The sequence below is a fragment of the Sparus aurata genome, chromosome 7, assembly GCF_900880675.1.
Source record: "Sparus aurata chromosome 7, fSpaAur1.1, whole genome shotgun sequence".
NCBI classification, from domain to species: domain Eukaryota; kingdom Metazoa; phylum Chordata; class Actinopteri; order Spariformes; family Sparidae; genus Sparus; species Sparus aurata.
Window position 1 is genome coordinate 4,971,338 of NC_044193.1, and position 15,414 is coordinate 4,986,751.

At 41.2% G+C, this 15,414-nt stretch overlaps 2 protein-coding genes across 3 annotated transcripts; both read left to right on the forward strand.

The window, feature by feature from the left end:
* The first annotated feature begins 3,486 nt into the window (after nt 1-3,486).
* On the forward strand, nt 3,487-5,964 carry hsd17b10 (hydroxysteroid (17-beta) dehydrogenase 10). The gene is made up of 6 exons (XM_030424511.1): nt 3,487-3,617; nt 4,132-4,296; nt 4,803-4,967; nt 5,065-5,193; nt 5,292-5,400; nt 5,490-5,964. The coding sequence occupies exons 1-6, from the start codon at nt 3,594-3,596 to the stop codon at nt 5,678-5,680; spliced, it is 783 nt and encodes a 260-aa protein (XP_030280371.1). The 5' UTR covers nt 3,487-3,593; the 3' UTR covers nt 5,681-5,964.
* Nucleotides 5,965-6,754: 790 nt separating this feature from the next.
* coq10a (coenzyme Q10A) lies at nt 6,755-14,160 on the forward strand. 2 transcript variants are annotated; one of them, XR_003984681.1, is made up of 6 exons: nt 7,205-7,341; nt 9,220-9,369; nt 9,469-9,661; nt 9,861-9,962; nt 11,096-12,872; nt 12,931-14,160. XR_003984681.1 is itself a non-coding variant. In XM_030423541.1 (5 exons), the coding sequence occupies exons 1-5, from the start codon at nt 7,205-7,207 to the stop codon at nt 11,261-11,263; spliced, it is 750 nt and encodes a 249-aa protein (XP_030279401.1). In that variant the 5' UTR covers nt 6,755-7,204; the 3' UTR covers nt 11,264-14,160. The 2 variants fall into 2 exon arrangements, 1 of the variants encoding a protein (XP_030279401.1); XM_030423541.1 differs by having other exon boundaries at nt 6,755-7,341; nt 11,096-14,160.
* The last annotated feature ends 1,254 nt before the right edge of the window (nt 14,161-15,414 follow it).

Below are 15,414 nucleotides of genomic sequence, written 5' to 3' on the forward strand. Positions count from 1 at the left end.
GGCGTGAAGTAAACCCGCCGCTTCTTTGTGGCACCTAAAGAGACGCTGACTCAGAGAAATGTGTCACACATTTACACGGTGGCGGGAGAAACGAGGCTTTATAAAGCTCTGAATCACTGAGAGGCAACCTGTTCAAAACGGGTTCGAAGCGTCTGCAACGGTCAAAATGGCGACATCTGCTGGACAAACCGTTGGTCCCGTCGTCCTGTAATTCTGTGGTTTACAGTCACATTTATACTTGGTCTCACCGTTTTTACTATTTTATATTGTTGATTAAAGTGTGTATTATAACGGGGACGACTTTCAATCTGTATAAATGTGTTTTGTGAAACCACTGAGGCAGATGAAGAAGGACACCCCGCATTCAACACCCGGGGAAGAGACACCTCGGTGATACGAGCGTGACGTAGCGAGGCCTCGTTTGGGGGGCGGTCACGTGATTTTTGGCGTGGTGAAGCGAGGTAACGAAACATCTTGCTGCGATAGTTTTGCTTTGAAAGGTCGATACTGGCTGCGAGTAGTCCGCTCCGACTGGAACATCCCCACTGTGTGTACAGATACAGACGACGCTCACAGCCGCGGGCCCGGGCGGACGTGCGGGGCGGCGGATGTGACAGCAGCCGCCGGACTGAGAGGTCGAGAACCGCCAATTCCAGCTAGCTGTCAGCTAGCTTGTTAACACTGTTGGTTAGCTGGCTAGCTGACTTCCAAGGCAGGCTGTTGGTGCTGCAGCGAGAAGCTAAATGAACCACCTTGCAACAGCAGCAGCTAGTTCTCCTCATTTCTCATTCAGTAGATAGCGTCGTAATGGCAGCAAGGGCTTTTTTGGCTAAACTTAGCAGCTAATGGTAACTAGCTTGAGATGGTGCTCAGGTTAGCCTGTTAGCCTCACCTGATTTAGGAAACAAGCTACCAGCAGAAAATGTTAGCGGTCGCTCAGTGAAAGCTGTTGGTTCATTTTTATTTGCGTTGGAGGTGAAGCCAGCTCGTCATCTCCTGCTCATTTTATAGTATGTTTGTTCCCAAGGTATTCTTTTTATAGTGAGTGTTTTATTTTTGTTTTTTTCTGTTCTCAGGAGCTCATTTGGCACTGAAGACCCTCCTCAAGGACAGGAAGACTCCTGAGAAGTAGACTACATCAAATTCTAGGGATTGGTCATCTCTTCTCTCACATCTCATTCTTTGTCCTCCGTCCTTGTCAGAAATGATTCATCGTACACTACAGTACAAATGAGCAACATAACGGGAAGATATTTATTTGATGTTGCAGTCAGCTTTTAAAATGTGGAAGAGTGAAGACCTAATGGATCAGGACTCCAGAGAAGAGAAGGGGGGCTGTGGGATGAGGTAGTAGTTTGTATAGTTTTAGGATCACACCAGATCTGGGAGATAACTATACAGCCTACTGTCTTTCTCACGGCAACCAAACCATCACCTTCATCAGCCTGTCTACATCTTGCATTCAGTTGCCACGGTGACTGAAGCCTCTGTTGCCGTTGGTGACCAACAGTGCTCCAAATTTACATCATGAACGTTGGATCCTTTTTCGCTGGTTATATTGTGTATCATGCCGTCCTGGTGTGTTCCTGGCTGTTCACAAATTGGACACCTGTCTCATTAATGATCTGACTAATATTCAGTCATTATTGTTGAGAATCCTCTGTTTCAAAAATGACAGAAATATGCACTAAAATACAGGCGAATACAACATTTTTGATATTATTTCTTATTAAAACTGCAGCTCAGTTGTACATGTTTAAAATCAAGTTTCAAATTCACTGTAGAATGGGAAAAAAAATTGAATTACAGTTTTGTTTCTACGGTGTGCCGAAGCAGATGTGTCTAGCTGTGCTGTGGTGAGGTAGTAAGTTGTGTTGTTGTGGGGTGTGGGATATTTCAACCCCTATTTTGGAGATACAACTATACAACTTACTGCCTTCCATAATGTGGCAACGTAATGCGCTTTGTTCCAGCCTCTCCAGTGTCTGCAGGCATCCTTTGGAAAGCCCTAGTAGGAGGTAAGCTTGTCATGGTTTATATTTTCTGTGAAAAAATATGTATTGTGTTCTTAAATGTTTGCTCATGTGTCCTCTGCTGTTTTTATATTTTCGTTTTTAAGAAATGAATGAAAACTGCTCATAAATAGAGACGCTTTGAGATGCTTGTTTTGCCCAATCAACAGTCGCAAAACCCCAAAATACTCAGATTGAAGTGTTATGAATCAGAACAGCTGCACCGGAGAATGACTGGAGTGTTCGAGTGACACCGTTATTCATTTTTTTTTCTCATGGATGACTAATCATTGCACCTCTGGGTTTTGGACTGTTGTTTGGACCAAAGGATGAATCACTTTATCAAGAAATAAAGGACAGTTTAACTGATAATGAGAGTAATTTATATAATACTTGAGTTTAGGCAGGTTTACTATTTATTTATTTTCTCCATTCTCCTTAAAAGAAGGTAAAAGGTGTGCAAGGTGTATGAGAAAGATCAGGGATTATTTTAAATGCTGCATTTCATCCACTTGAAAATAAAGGATATATATTGTGAAAGAGTATATCTGATTCATGTGTTTGGCTTAATGTTGTATTGGGATCATTTAATTTGTGATCTTTAGCTTGAATGTTGGGTGAAATCTGTACCAGTGCGTTAAACTAAATGTCATTCATCATGTAAACTGGACATAAACTGACAGGTTTTCAGCGTTTACCTCGTTAAAGTGTTGAATCTGTTCTGTAAACTGGCCTCAGAAGAGCTCATGAAGCATCAGTTGGTCGCCTGAGCTGACCTTGGTGAGCCGCAGGGCCGCTCTGATTGGACAACACCCTCATATTTGTGCTGCAAATCAGTCGATAGCGGGAGGGGGCGTTCCCTGAAACGCTCGCCCATTGGTCAAAACGGACCGAAATGGGTGTGGCTTAGATCCAGTGGTCGGAGAGGAGTAATATTGACAGAGCTCTCACTCTGTGTTTTCTTGGAGCTTTTCCAAGATTTTAGCTTATTTTTCTCAACAAATGATATTTTAATGAATTTGAGTTTAGACACAGCTTTACTGCCATATCAGACTTCTAAGTAAATACGATTTATAGGTTTAGAATATAGAATGAAATAGAAAATATATATGGGAAGGCCAATTCAAGTAATTAATAAGGCATTGCTATTATGTAAATAGATTCAATTCAATAAATAGGCATTTTCTACAACATTCAAGAATTGTAGAGTGAGAAACCACAGGTTTTCAGGCTTGTGGTCAACAATAATAATAAGGGCAGTAAACATACAAAAAGATCAAGTAAAGTTAGTTTAATTTACAAAGCAAAGTATCACAAACCATAATTCTTCACAACCTGTACAACACATCACATCTAGTTCAAATGAGGGACCCTAATATAAACAATTACAGTCACTAAATGTTGTTTCTAAAACATAATTAGGAGTCACGACCTACACTCCGCACCAACAGGTGGCGGTAATGCGCCATTTTGATAATTCCCCTCCGCCAAAAACAAGTCGAGAAGAAGATGTAAAAGGTGACTCCTGTGTCAGATACACGATCTTTGTGCGCGACGTCACGGACGTATCCCAGAACCAACATGGCGAACATCCGATGTGTCAAGGTGAGGAACGAGAAAGATAAACCTGTCGCTGCTGCACGCTGCGTCACTTCTGTCGTCCAATCTGACACAGTATGACGCCTCAGACTTTAAACTAGCGCGTGTTGATATTTTTCCTTCCTGTTGGTTTGTTTTCGTTGTAGTTCAGAAGTTTCATTGTGTCGCTGTTAGCTAACATGTTGGGATCAATGGGGTCCCACGCACACACACAGACTAACATGTTAACACGTTTAAAGGGTTAGTCCACCTAAATCACAAACATGCTGTAGTTTGTTTCTTACATGTTGTGCTTCATGACTGAGCAGGTAGTTTTGGCTTCATTCACCCTGTTTCTAAGATTTCCCTCTCTGACGTCTGATACAATGGAGATAAATGGAAGCTCACTCCTCCTCCTTCCACTCATCGTCCTCAGTGACCCATGTTTATTCCTTCTTTTGTTTTTATTGTTTTCTTATTTCCTGCACTACCCCCCTCCCCCTGCTCCGTCCCTGTCCGTGTGTGTGTGTGTGTTGAGCAGGGTATGGTCGGCCTGGTGACAGGCGGTGCGTCTGGTCTGGGCCGGGCCACTGTGGAGCGGCTGTTGCAGAACGGAGCCGCTGCTGTGATCCTGGACCTCCCCTCCTCTGATGGAGCCGCTCTGGCAGCCACTCTGGGCGACCGATGTGCCTTCGCTCCCGCAGATGTGAGTCCAAAAGAAACTTGCCGGACACAATTGATTTGGCCTTTCAGCACAGATCAATCACTATAACTTCTCAGCAGACCATCTGTAACCGTTTTATAAATGTAGTCCATTGGGATTTCATTTGATCACCAAATCAAAACTCCTACACATATCATGATAATATTATTATTGTGAATTTGTCTGGCCGTGATAATCGAGCAGTGAAAATGTGACGCATCTCCTCCCTTCCTGCACAGCACACAGCTAAGTGTTAATGCCATTTATTCATTTAAAACATGGACTCAGCCTGGAAACAGTAGATCTGATATTATCACGTGCTGGTGTTTATCAGCTGTACTCTCCATCCAGCTGATGGCACTCTCACATGTTCCAGCACTATCGATAATGATTGGATGTGATACGTTGACCCTCCAGGTTTCTTCTGTCCCCTCATTCATTTTCCATGCGGGCCCTATGAATCTGTATCGTGTTAGTTTGACGTCTAAAGCGCTCGTGTCTGTTTCTAGGTGACATCAGAGGCAGATGTGCAGTCAGCAGTGTCCCTGGCCAGAGAGAAGTTTGGGAAGCTGGACCTGGCTGTTAACTGTGCCGGCATCGCTGTCGCCGTTAAAACCTACAATGCCAAGAAGGACGTCCCTCACAGTCTGGAGGACTTCCAGCGTGTCATCAATGTAAGACAAAGAAGCAGGCACGTGCAAGAGGAAAATAAACACCACTCGCAGTTCGTTAGACTTTTATATGCGACTCCTCTTTGTGTGTTTTCTGCAGGTGAACATCGCAGGAACCTTTAATGTGATTCGTCTCGCTGTTGGTGCGATGGGGAAGAACGAGCCCGATGCAGACGGACACAGAGGCTGCATCATTAACACAGCCAGCGTGGCAGCGTTCGATGGACAGGTCATTTGATACAGACACAAGACGACACACATAAATGAAACAACTCATTGATCGCTCTGTTTATCAGCTTTATTTTCTGTACGTTTTCTTTTCTCCAGGTCGGCCAAGCGGCGTATTCAGCTTCTAAAGGTGGCATCGTTGGAATGACCCTCCCCATAGCACGAGATCTGGCGCCCATGGGCATCAGGGTCATCACAATAGCTCCTGGTGAGTGTACATAAATAAACAGTCTTTTCTGCGTCTGTATATGTGCAGAGACATTAACATCTGATGCTTCCTCTTCTTTCTTCCTCCAGGTCTGTTTTCCACTCCCCTCCTGGCTGGACTTCCAGAGAAGGTGCGCTCCTTCCTCGCCCGCCAGGTGCCCTTCCCCTCACGCCTGGGAGACCCCGCTGAGTTTGCCCACATGGTGACATCACTGGCCGAGAACCCCATGATTAACGGCGAGGTCATCAGGCTGGACGGAGCCATCCGCATGCAGCCCTGAGACCGATGATGTGCGCGTTTCTTTGTGTGTGTGTGTGTGAGAGTGTGTGTCCACGTTAACAAAAGGCATTGATCATCCAATTAAGAGAACACTTTTATCCATGTCTGATTGTGTGCCTGGTGTACATATGTTGTAGAAAGCTGCATACAGTAAACATACACTGTACTGGAACCATTTAATGTGTGAGACTGTGCATCATTCAGAGCATTGCAGTACTTTGTGAACTCCACTTTGGTTGTTTTGTAAACTAATTCAGATTATAATAAACCTCTTATGTTTGATTATCTGCTTCATTACGGATGTTTTTTGTGTGAAAACACAGAAAATTGAGGAACTTTATGTGAACATAGTGTAGTAGTAGTCATGTAGATAATACATAGAAACGGAATAAAACACAATAATGTCGGATACAAACAAGGAAAAAATTAAAAGAAAATAATGATGATAAAAAAATCAATACATTAATTAAAAATAAGGGGATGGGTGGTAATTATCTTGTATTAATGGAGGGGAGCTCAATCTCAAATACACACAGAAAGGAACGGTAGCCAGAACTTACATCTTTATAGAAATGGTTTAAAATGTGCATCTGTACTGTGAACAATGTGAAAATAAATAAACAAATTAATTAATTACGATAGAACAAAGGTGTATACATTATACAAACAGAAATATTTTGAAATAGAATATAATACAAATAAATTATATTTTAGGATATATATATATATATATATATATATATATATATATATATATATATATATATATATATATATATTTTTTATTTATTTATTTATTTTTAAACGGCAGTGACCCTCCTGACCAGCAGGGGGCAGCAGTCCACGTCACGGCCGTTTGACTACACTGCGAGCCGGTTGTCAGAAGAAAGGAACTGTGAGCAATACAAAAAAATAAAAATAGAAAGAAGGTGTCTCCATCTGGCAAACATACATACTTTCAAATAAAATACAATTTAATAAAATAAAAATAATTTTAAAAAAACATCTTTTTCATAAAACTGCAATGACCCTCCTGACCAGCAGGGGTGTCAGTCCGCCTCACAGCCGTTTGTCTACCCGGAGCGCTGGTTGTCAGAAGAAAGGAACAGTTTGTCCCACCGGCGTTTTATTTAGCAGCAGAAGGTCGTCCGCAGCTTTGCGGTATTTGACTGCACTGAAAACCGAAATTAGCCTATAAAAACCAAACTAATTTCTGTAGCGGGGCTGGTGTTCGAGACGCGGAGTGATGTGAGTATTGCTGGTAAAACAGAGAGACGCGGCTGAACGTCGCGTTTGGTTCGGGCTCGTTATGAAACCGTGTTAGCTAACGTTAGCCGTTGCTAGACGTTAGCTACGTTGACAAGCGGCGGTGAAGGTAGCGAACTAGCCAGCGAATGCTAAGTGAATTCCGGCACGGCAGCACTTTAGCTACGACTTAATATACCCAGATCGAAGCAGGGTGTTTGGACCTTCATCCCCACTCCCCGGTCTTGGACCCATCATCCTCCCTACAGTGGCTGGTTTGATGGCAGCCACGGCTAGCGCCCGGCGGCTCCCTATGGGTGTGCGGACGTTCAGTGACTTTCTCCAGATCGCCACTGTGGGCTCCCCTCGGTCGTGTCGTACGGTGGTTCAAAGAGGATGCCAGCGACAGAACATCAGGTGAGACCTTCACGGAGACCCTGGAGTCTATTATTATAACGACACACACACACAGCTAGACCTTCAGTGCAGAGTGACAGTATGTCTCCTTTTGGACCGAGCGGTACGGAGCTGAAAGGTTACAAGCTAACATGTTTATGTTTTTCTTATCAAAGAAGTGTGACGGTTCTCCATAAAGACAGGAGCTGTGATATTTTGACACCCTGTTAGTTTGTGTCACAGCCTGGACATTATTGTTTATAGTGAGAACAAGAAGCAGACACTGACACGTCAGAGACACAAATTCCAATAGCCAATATCCTGTACTGCTTGATCAATACTGGCCTATATTGATAATGCATTTAAAGATTATAAACACAGAGACTTTTCACTTTTGGTTGTGTTTTTCCTGGATTTATTGGCAGATTAATTTTCTTGCAATGGTTATCAAACACTTGTGACAAAGACATGTAATAATGGGGTTTCTTGTCTTAAATGACACCATTATTATAAATGTTTATCTTTCTCGGCATTTTAATTTCTATGCATATCGGACAACATATCCACCAATGCTGATGTGTCAATGACTGGCTGATAATATTGGCCAGCTGATATATCAGACGGCTTTAATCGTAATGTAGTTTGTTGTTTTACTTTAATCAAAAGAAAACACAAGAGTTTTATTATAACCTGACAGAGGCAATACCATCATGTTTCTTTTAATACAGTGCTCATAATCATGTAGTCATGAGGAATAACTACTGAATGTTGGACCAGTACTGTTAAAAGCTTATACCAGCTGATATTCATCAAGGCTATAACAATGAGTTTTTCCATTATTTGATCACAAGTTGTAAAAAAGGCAAGTTAGATCTTCAAATTGCTTCTTTTGTCCAACCAACAGTCCAATACCCAAACACTCTTCATTTACTGTCAGAAAATACAAAAATAAATCTTCAAATTCTCACGTTAAAGAAGCTGAAACCAGCAAATGATTTGTATTTTTGCTTGAAAACTGATTATCAAAATAGTTGACTATTAGAACAATTAATGGAGTAGTTGTTGCACTTGTTACATATACGGTATATTTGTGACTATAAGTCAGGCTCAGTTTGGGTTGATCTCATATAATTAATGATCATATCTGTTTTATATCTGATGACTTTGAATGTACAGTCTGTACTCATGTTGTTGCTCAACATTGAGTATTAAAAGATTATAGAAGATTATAGCCTTGTCTATAATGTTATAGACAAGGCTATAACATTATGAGGACATTCAGCGTTTCTTAGCTTGTAGCACTTCACACATTACCACACTTTTTAAAAAATATGTAGTTTTACTTTCTCTTTAGGTTGGGTGTTTAAGAATAATGCGTCACTGGCTGCTGGAGATAAGAGAGTTAGAGGCTTCTGGTACTGCATCAGTACTGTAGGAAATTAATATTAAAACCATTTCAGATATACAGTTTTAATATATCAGCATCTGAAAACACAAATCTGTAAACTGAAAAGGAACAAAACTGGCAGAAAGGCTCCATTAAAAAGTAGAAACGGCTCATTTAAAACTACCCGGCAATACCATGACACCGTTTTAAGGCAATATTTCTCATCCATATCCTCAATAAGTAATGATGGATTTTTCTGATCACACGGGTTATTCACTAGTCATAATACAGGTCACGTACCGGAACAACTGGTCCAACTCAGAAAACACCAGCACACTGTCCACACAGAGACCTTCCATCACCTCCTGGTCCGTTGTTCTTTGTCTTCTCTTTGACGTTAGCAGCTGGAAACTGGAACATAGTGGTGCTTTTTATTTGCTGTTGTTGACTGTGTGGCAGGTTGAATCTTTCCAGAATGTGGCTCACAGGACATTTCCTCTCTTACCTTTTAGACACTTGTCATCATGTGGCATTTTGATGACAAGAACTCCCAGAGTGCTTTGCCTTCAAGACTGGGACACAATGACGGCCTTTCCTCAAAGCAGAAACTTCATCAGTCTCACCAACAAGAGGAAGGAGTACTCCGAGCGTAGGATCATTGGGTAATTCATTCTTCATTACAGCTAGTGATAACTTAATCTATGAATTTTATGTTGTTTATTTCTAAAAGTCCTTAACCTTTACAACGCTTGCTGTCGTAGGTTTTCTATGCAGGAGATGTACGATGTGGTGGCCAACGTCGACGACTACAAGCACTTTGTGCCCTGGTGTAAGAAGTCCGTGACCGTCATGAAGAGAGCAGGCCACTGTAAAGCCCAGCTGGAAGTGGGATTCCCTCCAGTGGTGGAGAGATACACGTCTATGATCACTTGTGTCCGGCCTCATCTAGTTAAAGTAAGTGCTGGTGGCGTCCTGTGTGTCCTGTGACTGAAGATATCTCCGAACATCTGTGTGTGTTGATGCTGCTGCAGTTTAAATAAGAAACACCAACACACATTTTAGTTGGAGCAAGTAATGTTTATTTTGTCACCAAGTAAACATTGTTCAAATTTCTCATTTGTAATCCCAGACTTTCTCTTTTTGGTGATTGTAGGCCGTGTGTACAGACGGTAAGCTCTTCAACCACCTGGAGACGATATGGCGCTTTAGTCCCGGCATTCCTGGTTACCCTCGCACCTGCACCGTAGACTTTTCTGTGAGTATCCTGCAGCGTGATTCCTGTGGTGATTTATCAGATGTGTGTTAGACTCTCTACCACTCTTGATGTTCTTTCTGTAATAATCATGACTTGAGGAGTATTTAAACCTTTTGGGTAAAACGTAGCCCTGAAGAGTGGAAGACAGGCATTCGCAAAAAGTTTTGTTAAAGTTCAAAGTAAAGTTAATGGACATATTTTTACCAAACCAACCAGTTAGTCTTCATCCTAGAAGTTACTGGTTGTCGTAGGTTTTCTACCTTTTGAGTAAAGGTCACGTAGCAGAAATTTTCAAGATGTTTGCGTCCTTCTACTGCACAGACAGATCACTTTAATTCAGGGTCCATCTGTCCAGCAGTGAAATACTTTAAACAATGGTGAGAACATCAGTTGTAGTGGGTGATTTTCCTTTCTTCAGGGCAACAATGAGCCCATTCCACACCTAAAAAACAAACTTGGACAAGCATCACAGAGGTCATCGTCTCAAGTATAGTCATTTTCAGTTTTACAAGAGAAAGGCTTTTAAAGATGATGAAGGCTGGTTGTCCTGACAGACGGCTGAACTACCATCATCTGAGACTGCCTCCCACAGAGCTGATGAGTCACTCACAAACAGAGCTAGAGAAAACACTCGTTGGATTTCTGCGAAACTCAACAGCACTCCCAAGTCTGTACGGCAAATATAAGAAAGCAACAGCCAGCACACGGTGTAAAAACAGTGAGTTGTAGTTCTACGAGCTGTTATGTGACGGACTATTTCTGGACTTCCTGGAGCCTCGACTCTGCAATGACAACACATCAGGAAGTCACTGTGCCAAGAAATGGTTGTAGATATTAACCTTTGTTACCTTGTAGACAGAGCCAGGCTACTTTTTTCCTCTTGTTTCCAGTCATTGTGCTAAGATATAAAAACTATCTTCTGCTGTAGTTCACTTCATAGTTATGTTACAGACATGAGAGTGATGGTGATGTTCTCATCTAATCCGTAGCAAGAAAGCAAATGAGCGTAATCTTCCAACATGTTTTAACTTTTCCTGTTCAAACAGTTGTAACCAGCTTCTGTTGTTACCGTGTTTAATGACTCGTCTGCCTCTCTGTCACTAAAGAGATGATCATCTTTGTATCTTTAACAGATTTCCTTCGAGTTCCGCTCTTTGCTGCACTCCCAGTTAGCCACCATGTTCTTCGACGAGGTCGTAAAGCAGAACGTCGCCGCGTTCGAGCGGCGCGCCTGTAAGCTCTACGGCCCAGAGACTCGAATCCCTCGAGAGCTGATGTTTCACGAGGTGCATCAGACGTGATCCCGGCACCTGTATTCCTCTTCTGGCCTTAAACCATACCAACCTTTATTCCCCTCTTATCCTAACCAACCTGCATGATGCTGCTTAGTCGCCCATCACTTCAGGTCTCCACCGCTACACCTGAAGCTGTTAAAAACATCCAACTCTTGTAAGCATTGTGTTGGAACTCTTGCTAATCATCTCCTCCTCCTCGTCCTCCTCCTCGTGTTGCGTCTGTCCACTTCCTGTCTACCTCCACTCAGGGATCCTTCTGTCAGCTGAAGGGACCCGTCACTGCTCTTGCTCCATGGCCGTTACAAGCTGTATTTATGTGAACGAAACAGTAAACCATTGCAACATCACGTCACCAATGGTAGAGAGTCGACTTTTATTTAAAACGAACAGCGCAGTGACACTAAAACAGAAATCCTTTATACGAATAAAAGGTGCAGACTTTTGCTCTCAACTGGGATCAAGTCTAATAGTCCACTGTGACCTGAAGGCCACTCGCCACGCGGACACGTTGTAAATCAACGTGCGTCTGTTTTTTTTTTAGTTCAGCTCTTAGATCAGCTGATTATGCTGTGTTAGAAAAGCTCATTCTTTGCCTTTTTTCTTTTTATCATTTCCCTTTTGTTTCAAACGGAAGTTTTAATATATATTTTTTGACATATAGTAGTGAACTTGGTGCAAAACAATAATTCATTTCATCCTTTTTCATTTCTACCATCAGAGTTTAAATGCACATTTTTATAGTTTTTATTTGGGTTTCAAATTAAATGTGCCATGTTTGAGAAGTTGTCGCTGCATCACTGAAGTATTCGAAGGGAAAACATTAAAAAAAAGGTCATTTCTTCTTTAGCTAACTGTTTCCCTCGATGGGCTGTGAGGGGTTTTTGGGGAACGCGAGCTTTAACTCGGCTGTTGTTGTTGTTGTTGTTGCTGTGAGTGTTTTGGGACAGTGAGACTTGACCTGCCAATTTTGACGATGCTTTATTTTACAGTCCAGCACTCGAAACAAACACTTTGCACAAAAGAAAAAGGGGGCACCTGAATGAATCCGCAGAACCTGCTGGAGAAAAAACTGTGAAATAACAAGAAACAGCAAAAATGTGACCGATCGTACAGAATGATCTGGATCGTTATATTTCAAATATGTGGTGTTGTTTTATCTTTATTTTCGAAGATTATAGATTTAAAGGATAATTCAGATGATCAGTGAATACTCTGCAGTTATGGAAAATGTATTAATAGTAATCTGATTACTGCAGCGATAGAAGCACTTCTGTAACAGGTTATATTAAAAGTTTTCCCGCTCTGCTTTGTGTTGCTCTGCGGTCCGCCTGACGTCCCTCCTGCGTCTCGCACATCCTGCTGGGCTGTAGAATAAAACATCATCGATCATTTATCATCATCTGTCGGTTTCATGCTTCTTTTTATTATTTGGGATGTTTTTTTCTGCTTTTATTTATGAACATGATGATGCATGAATGTAATAAAAAAAAAAAAAATAGAGGCAAATATAGTCAACAACATTTCCAAGTGTGTCTGTGTTGCATTGTTGAGGCACGACTACATTTAGTTGGGATTTATATTTTAATGTCGAAGAAGCTCGTCGCTTTATTCCATCGTAAAGTCCACGGATTGTGTTTTTCCATCTTTAGAGGCGACTGATTCGGAGTCACTAGAGGTCGGTGGAACACATGAAAGGCATTTTAAATATGTCCACACGCTCAAAGTACCGAACTCCGATTAAACTGGGTAATATTTTAGCCTCGACGTTGACGTGGTTTATTTTCTTATGTTGTTGATCATCTATGCATGACGAATGTTTGTTAAATCAAAATGGGTCTGTGAAGCGCTGTTCCGTAAAGAAACGCCCACAGTTTCACTTATTAAAAGGATTATTAAAGCGAGTGTTACATCCTGAAGCGACGACAGATTAAAGGATAAGTTCACCTAGAGATAAGAAATTCAGTCATCTGCTCGTCTGCGCGCCGATCGGAACGTCAGGGGAACTTTTGCAGTCGACAAAACATTTCTGGAGCTTCACGGCAAAACAGTTTTGCGTAATTCAAGTGAAGTAACTGGAGACTTGTTTTAAAATGTAAAAAGTAAAAAAGCCTGAAGATCCCAGAGTAATTTAAAAAGGCGTTATTTACATCTTTTTTTAATAGTTTTAGCTGCTAAGCTAAAAGCACGAGTCTGACCGCGTGTCAAGGGTGTAAAAAACGTTTTTTTCACATCAATTTGGGATTTCTGGGCTTCTTGAGACGTAGATTACACCGCACAGGATCAACGGCGCCATTTAATGTTTTTTATTTATACGTTTTAAACCGAGTCTCCGTCTACTTCAGCTGCCGTTTTGCCGCGAAGCTCCGGAAATGTTTTGCGGACTACGAAACTTCACCTCCAACTTCCCGTCGGCACTGAGGCGAGGACACGACGACTGAATATTAATTTTAGGGTGAATTTGACCCTTTAAGTTTATTTCTGACCATGTTGGATTTTTGTTCATATTGTCAAATCATTTTTGCATCTTCACCTCAAGTTCAGAGAAGTTTTGTTTTTAGTATGTTTCACCAAGTTTCACCATCATAGGTGCCAATACGTGTCACAAAAGTATTTTTTAAAGAGACGATATAATACATAACATAAACCCAAGAAATATTAATGAGCTTGTTATATAATCAACACACTTTGTCACATTACAGGTGAATAACTATACTTTGGTCCGAGTTTGTATATACGGAAGGAGACGCACTACTCTGACCGACTGAAGAGTTGCTACAGTAGAATATTTCGCCGTCGTCTTGCAGTCCAATCACTTCACAGTGCAAGCTCAAATGTATCTTTGTAAATACTGTGGTTGTGTTTCAAAAGCTTTGTTATTTAAATAAAAAAGCAGGAGGAATCTTCGTCTGTGTGCAGTTTTTTTTAGTCCACACGTCTCTGCGTTTGTTTTATTTTGAGGGGCTGTTTTTCTTCCATAACATGTATTCTGTCAGACTTGTAGAAAGGAAAATGTCCAAAATGAACATTTAGAAACCCTTGTGTGCATATTTAAACACATTATCAGATATTTTTTTTACCCTCTTTACCTTTTAAAACACACTTCTACAAAGGTTGTTTCCTCAAAATGTGTTTTTTCTGACACCACGAGACAGAAATCTTCACTTCAGTCGTACAAAACTTCTCTATTTATATTCCTATTTGTTCATAATATCATTCATGGCTTGATTAGTAGCACATTAATCCAAAAAACAAACCTTTTTAATCCCTATTATTTGCATATTTAAACAGAAAATCTCCAAAACTTGTCTTAATGTCAGAAATCTTATGTTACTTAAGAGATTTACCCCGTTCACGTGTTTTGTCTCACAGTAAAGTTGATTGGAAACCATTTTTTAAGGCGTTAAATTGAGGTTCTGCAGCAGAACTGGACTTTGTGGCAGTAAAGCGAGTGAAGGTTCAGCGACAGAGGTCGAACGCAGCCGACCGACAAGAAACCAGAGCGGGCCGACGGTATGTGGGCCAGTTATTTATAACAGCTCACGGGAGAGAAGAGGAGGGCGATCACACATCTCCTCTTTCTTGATCGCCTCAATTGTATTTATGACGTAAAACTGAAGCCTCACAAACGTGTACAGTCACAGAGGAAGACATAAAACTAAATATTAACCCCTTCATACAAGAGCAGAGTAGTTTATATGTCAAACATGGTGAGTAAAAACAATATCTATCGTTCTCAATAAGAGATGTTGGAAATATTATTTCATCTTTTTCTTTTTTGTGCGACTGAAAATACATCCGTCCTCTCAGGGGTATATTCTGAGTATTGGTTCCTATATTTAGACACAACTTAACTGAAGTGTAAATTATATTGTAAGATGTGTTTTCAGTCAAAGAATTCAGTGTTTCTCAAATCCTCCTTTAGACGATTTTTACCTCTGAGAACAAAAGAAGTTAAAGTTACTCGAGAGGTACTTCGAGCATCTTGTCATCTTCCTCGTATCATCCTGATTTAGGTGCAGTGGAGGCCTGAAGGTCAGAGCAATGAGCTTGTGATCGAAAGGTCACTGGTTCAAATCCCCAGACAAACCCCGGGTGGAGAATGTGAGTGAACCCTCCCTGAATAACTATAGGTTAAAAAAAAAAAGAGAGACAAGGGC

Coding starts and splice junctions, on each gene's coding strand:
- hsd17b10 (XM_030424511.1), top strand. CDS start 3,594: ATGGCGAACATCCGATGTGTCAAG. Junction 3,618..4,131: donor CGAACATCCGATGTGTCAAG/GTGAGGAACGAG, acceptor TGTGTTGAGCAG/GGTATGGTCGGCCTGGTGAC. Junction 4,297..4,802: donor GTGCCTTCGCTCCCGCAGAT/GTGAGTCCAAAA, acceptor GTCTGTTTCTAG/GTGACATCAGAGGCAGATGT.
- coq10a (XM_030423541.1), top strand. CDS start 7,205: ATGGCAGCCACGGCTAGCGCCCGGCGGCTCCCTATGGGTGTGCGGACG. Junction 9,662..9,860: donor TCCGGCCTCATCTAGTTAAA/GTAAGTGCTGGT, acceptor TGGTGATTGTAG/GCCGTGTGTACAGACGGTAA. Junction 9,963..11,095: donor CCTGCACCGTAGACTTTTCT/GTGAGTATCCTG, acceptor TATCTTTAACAG/ATTTCCTTCGAGTTCCGCTC.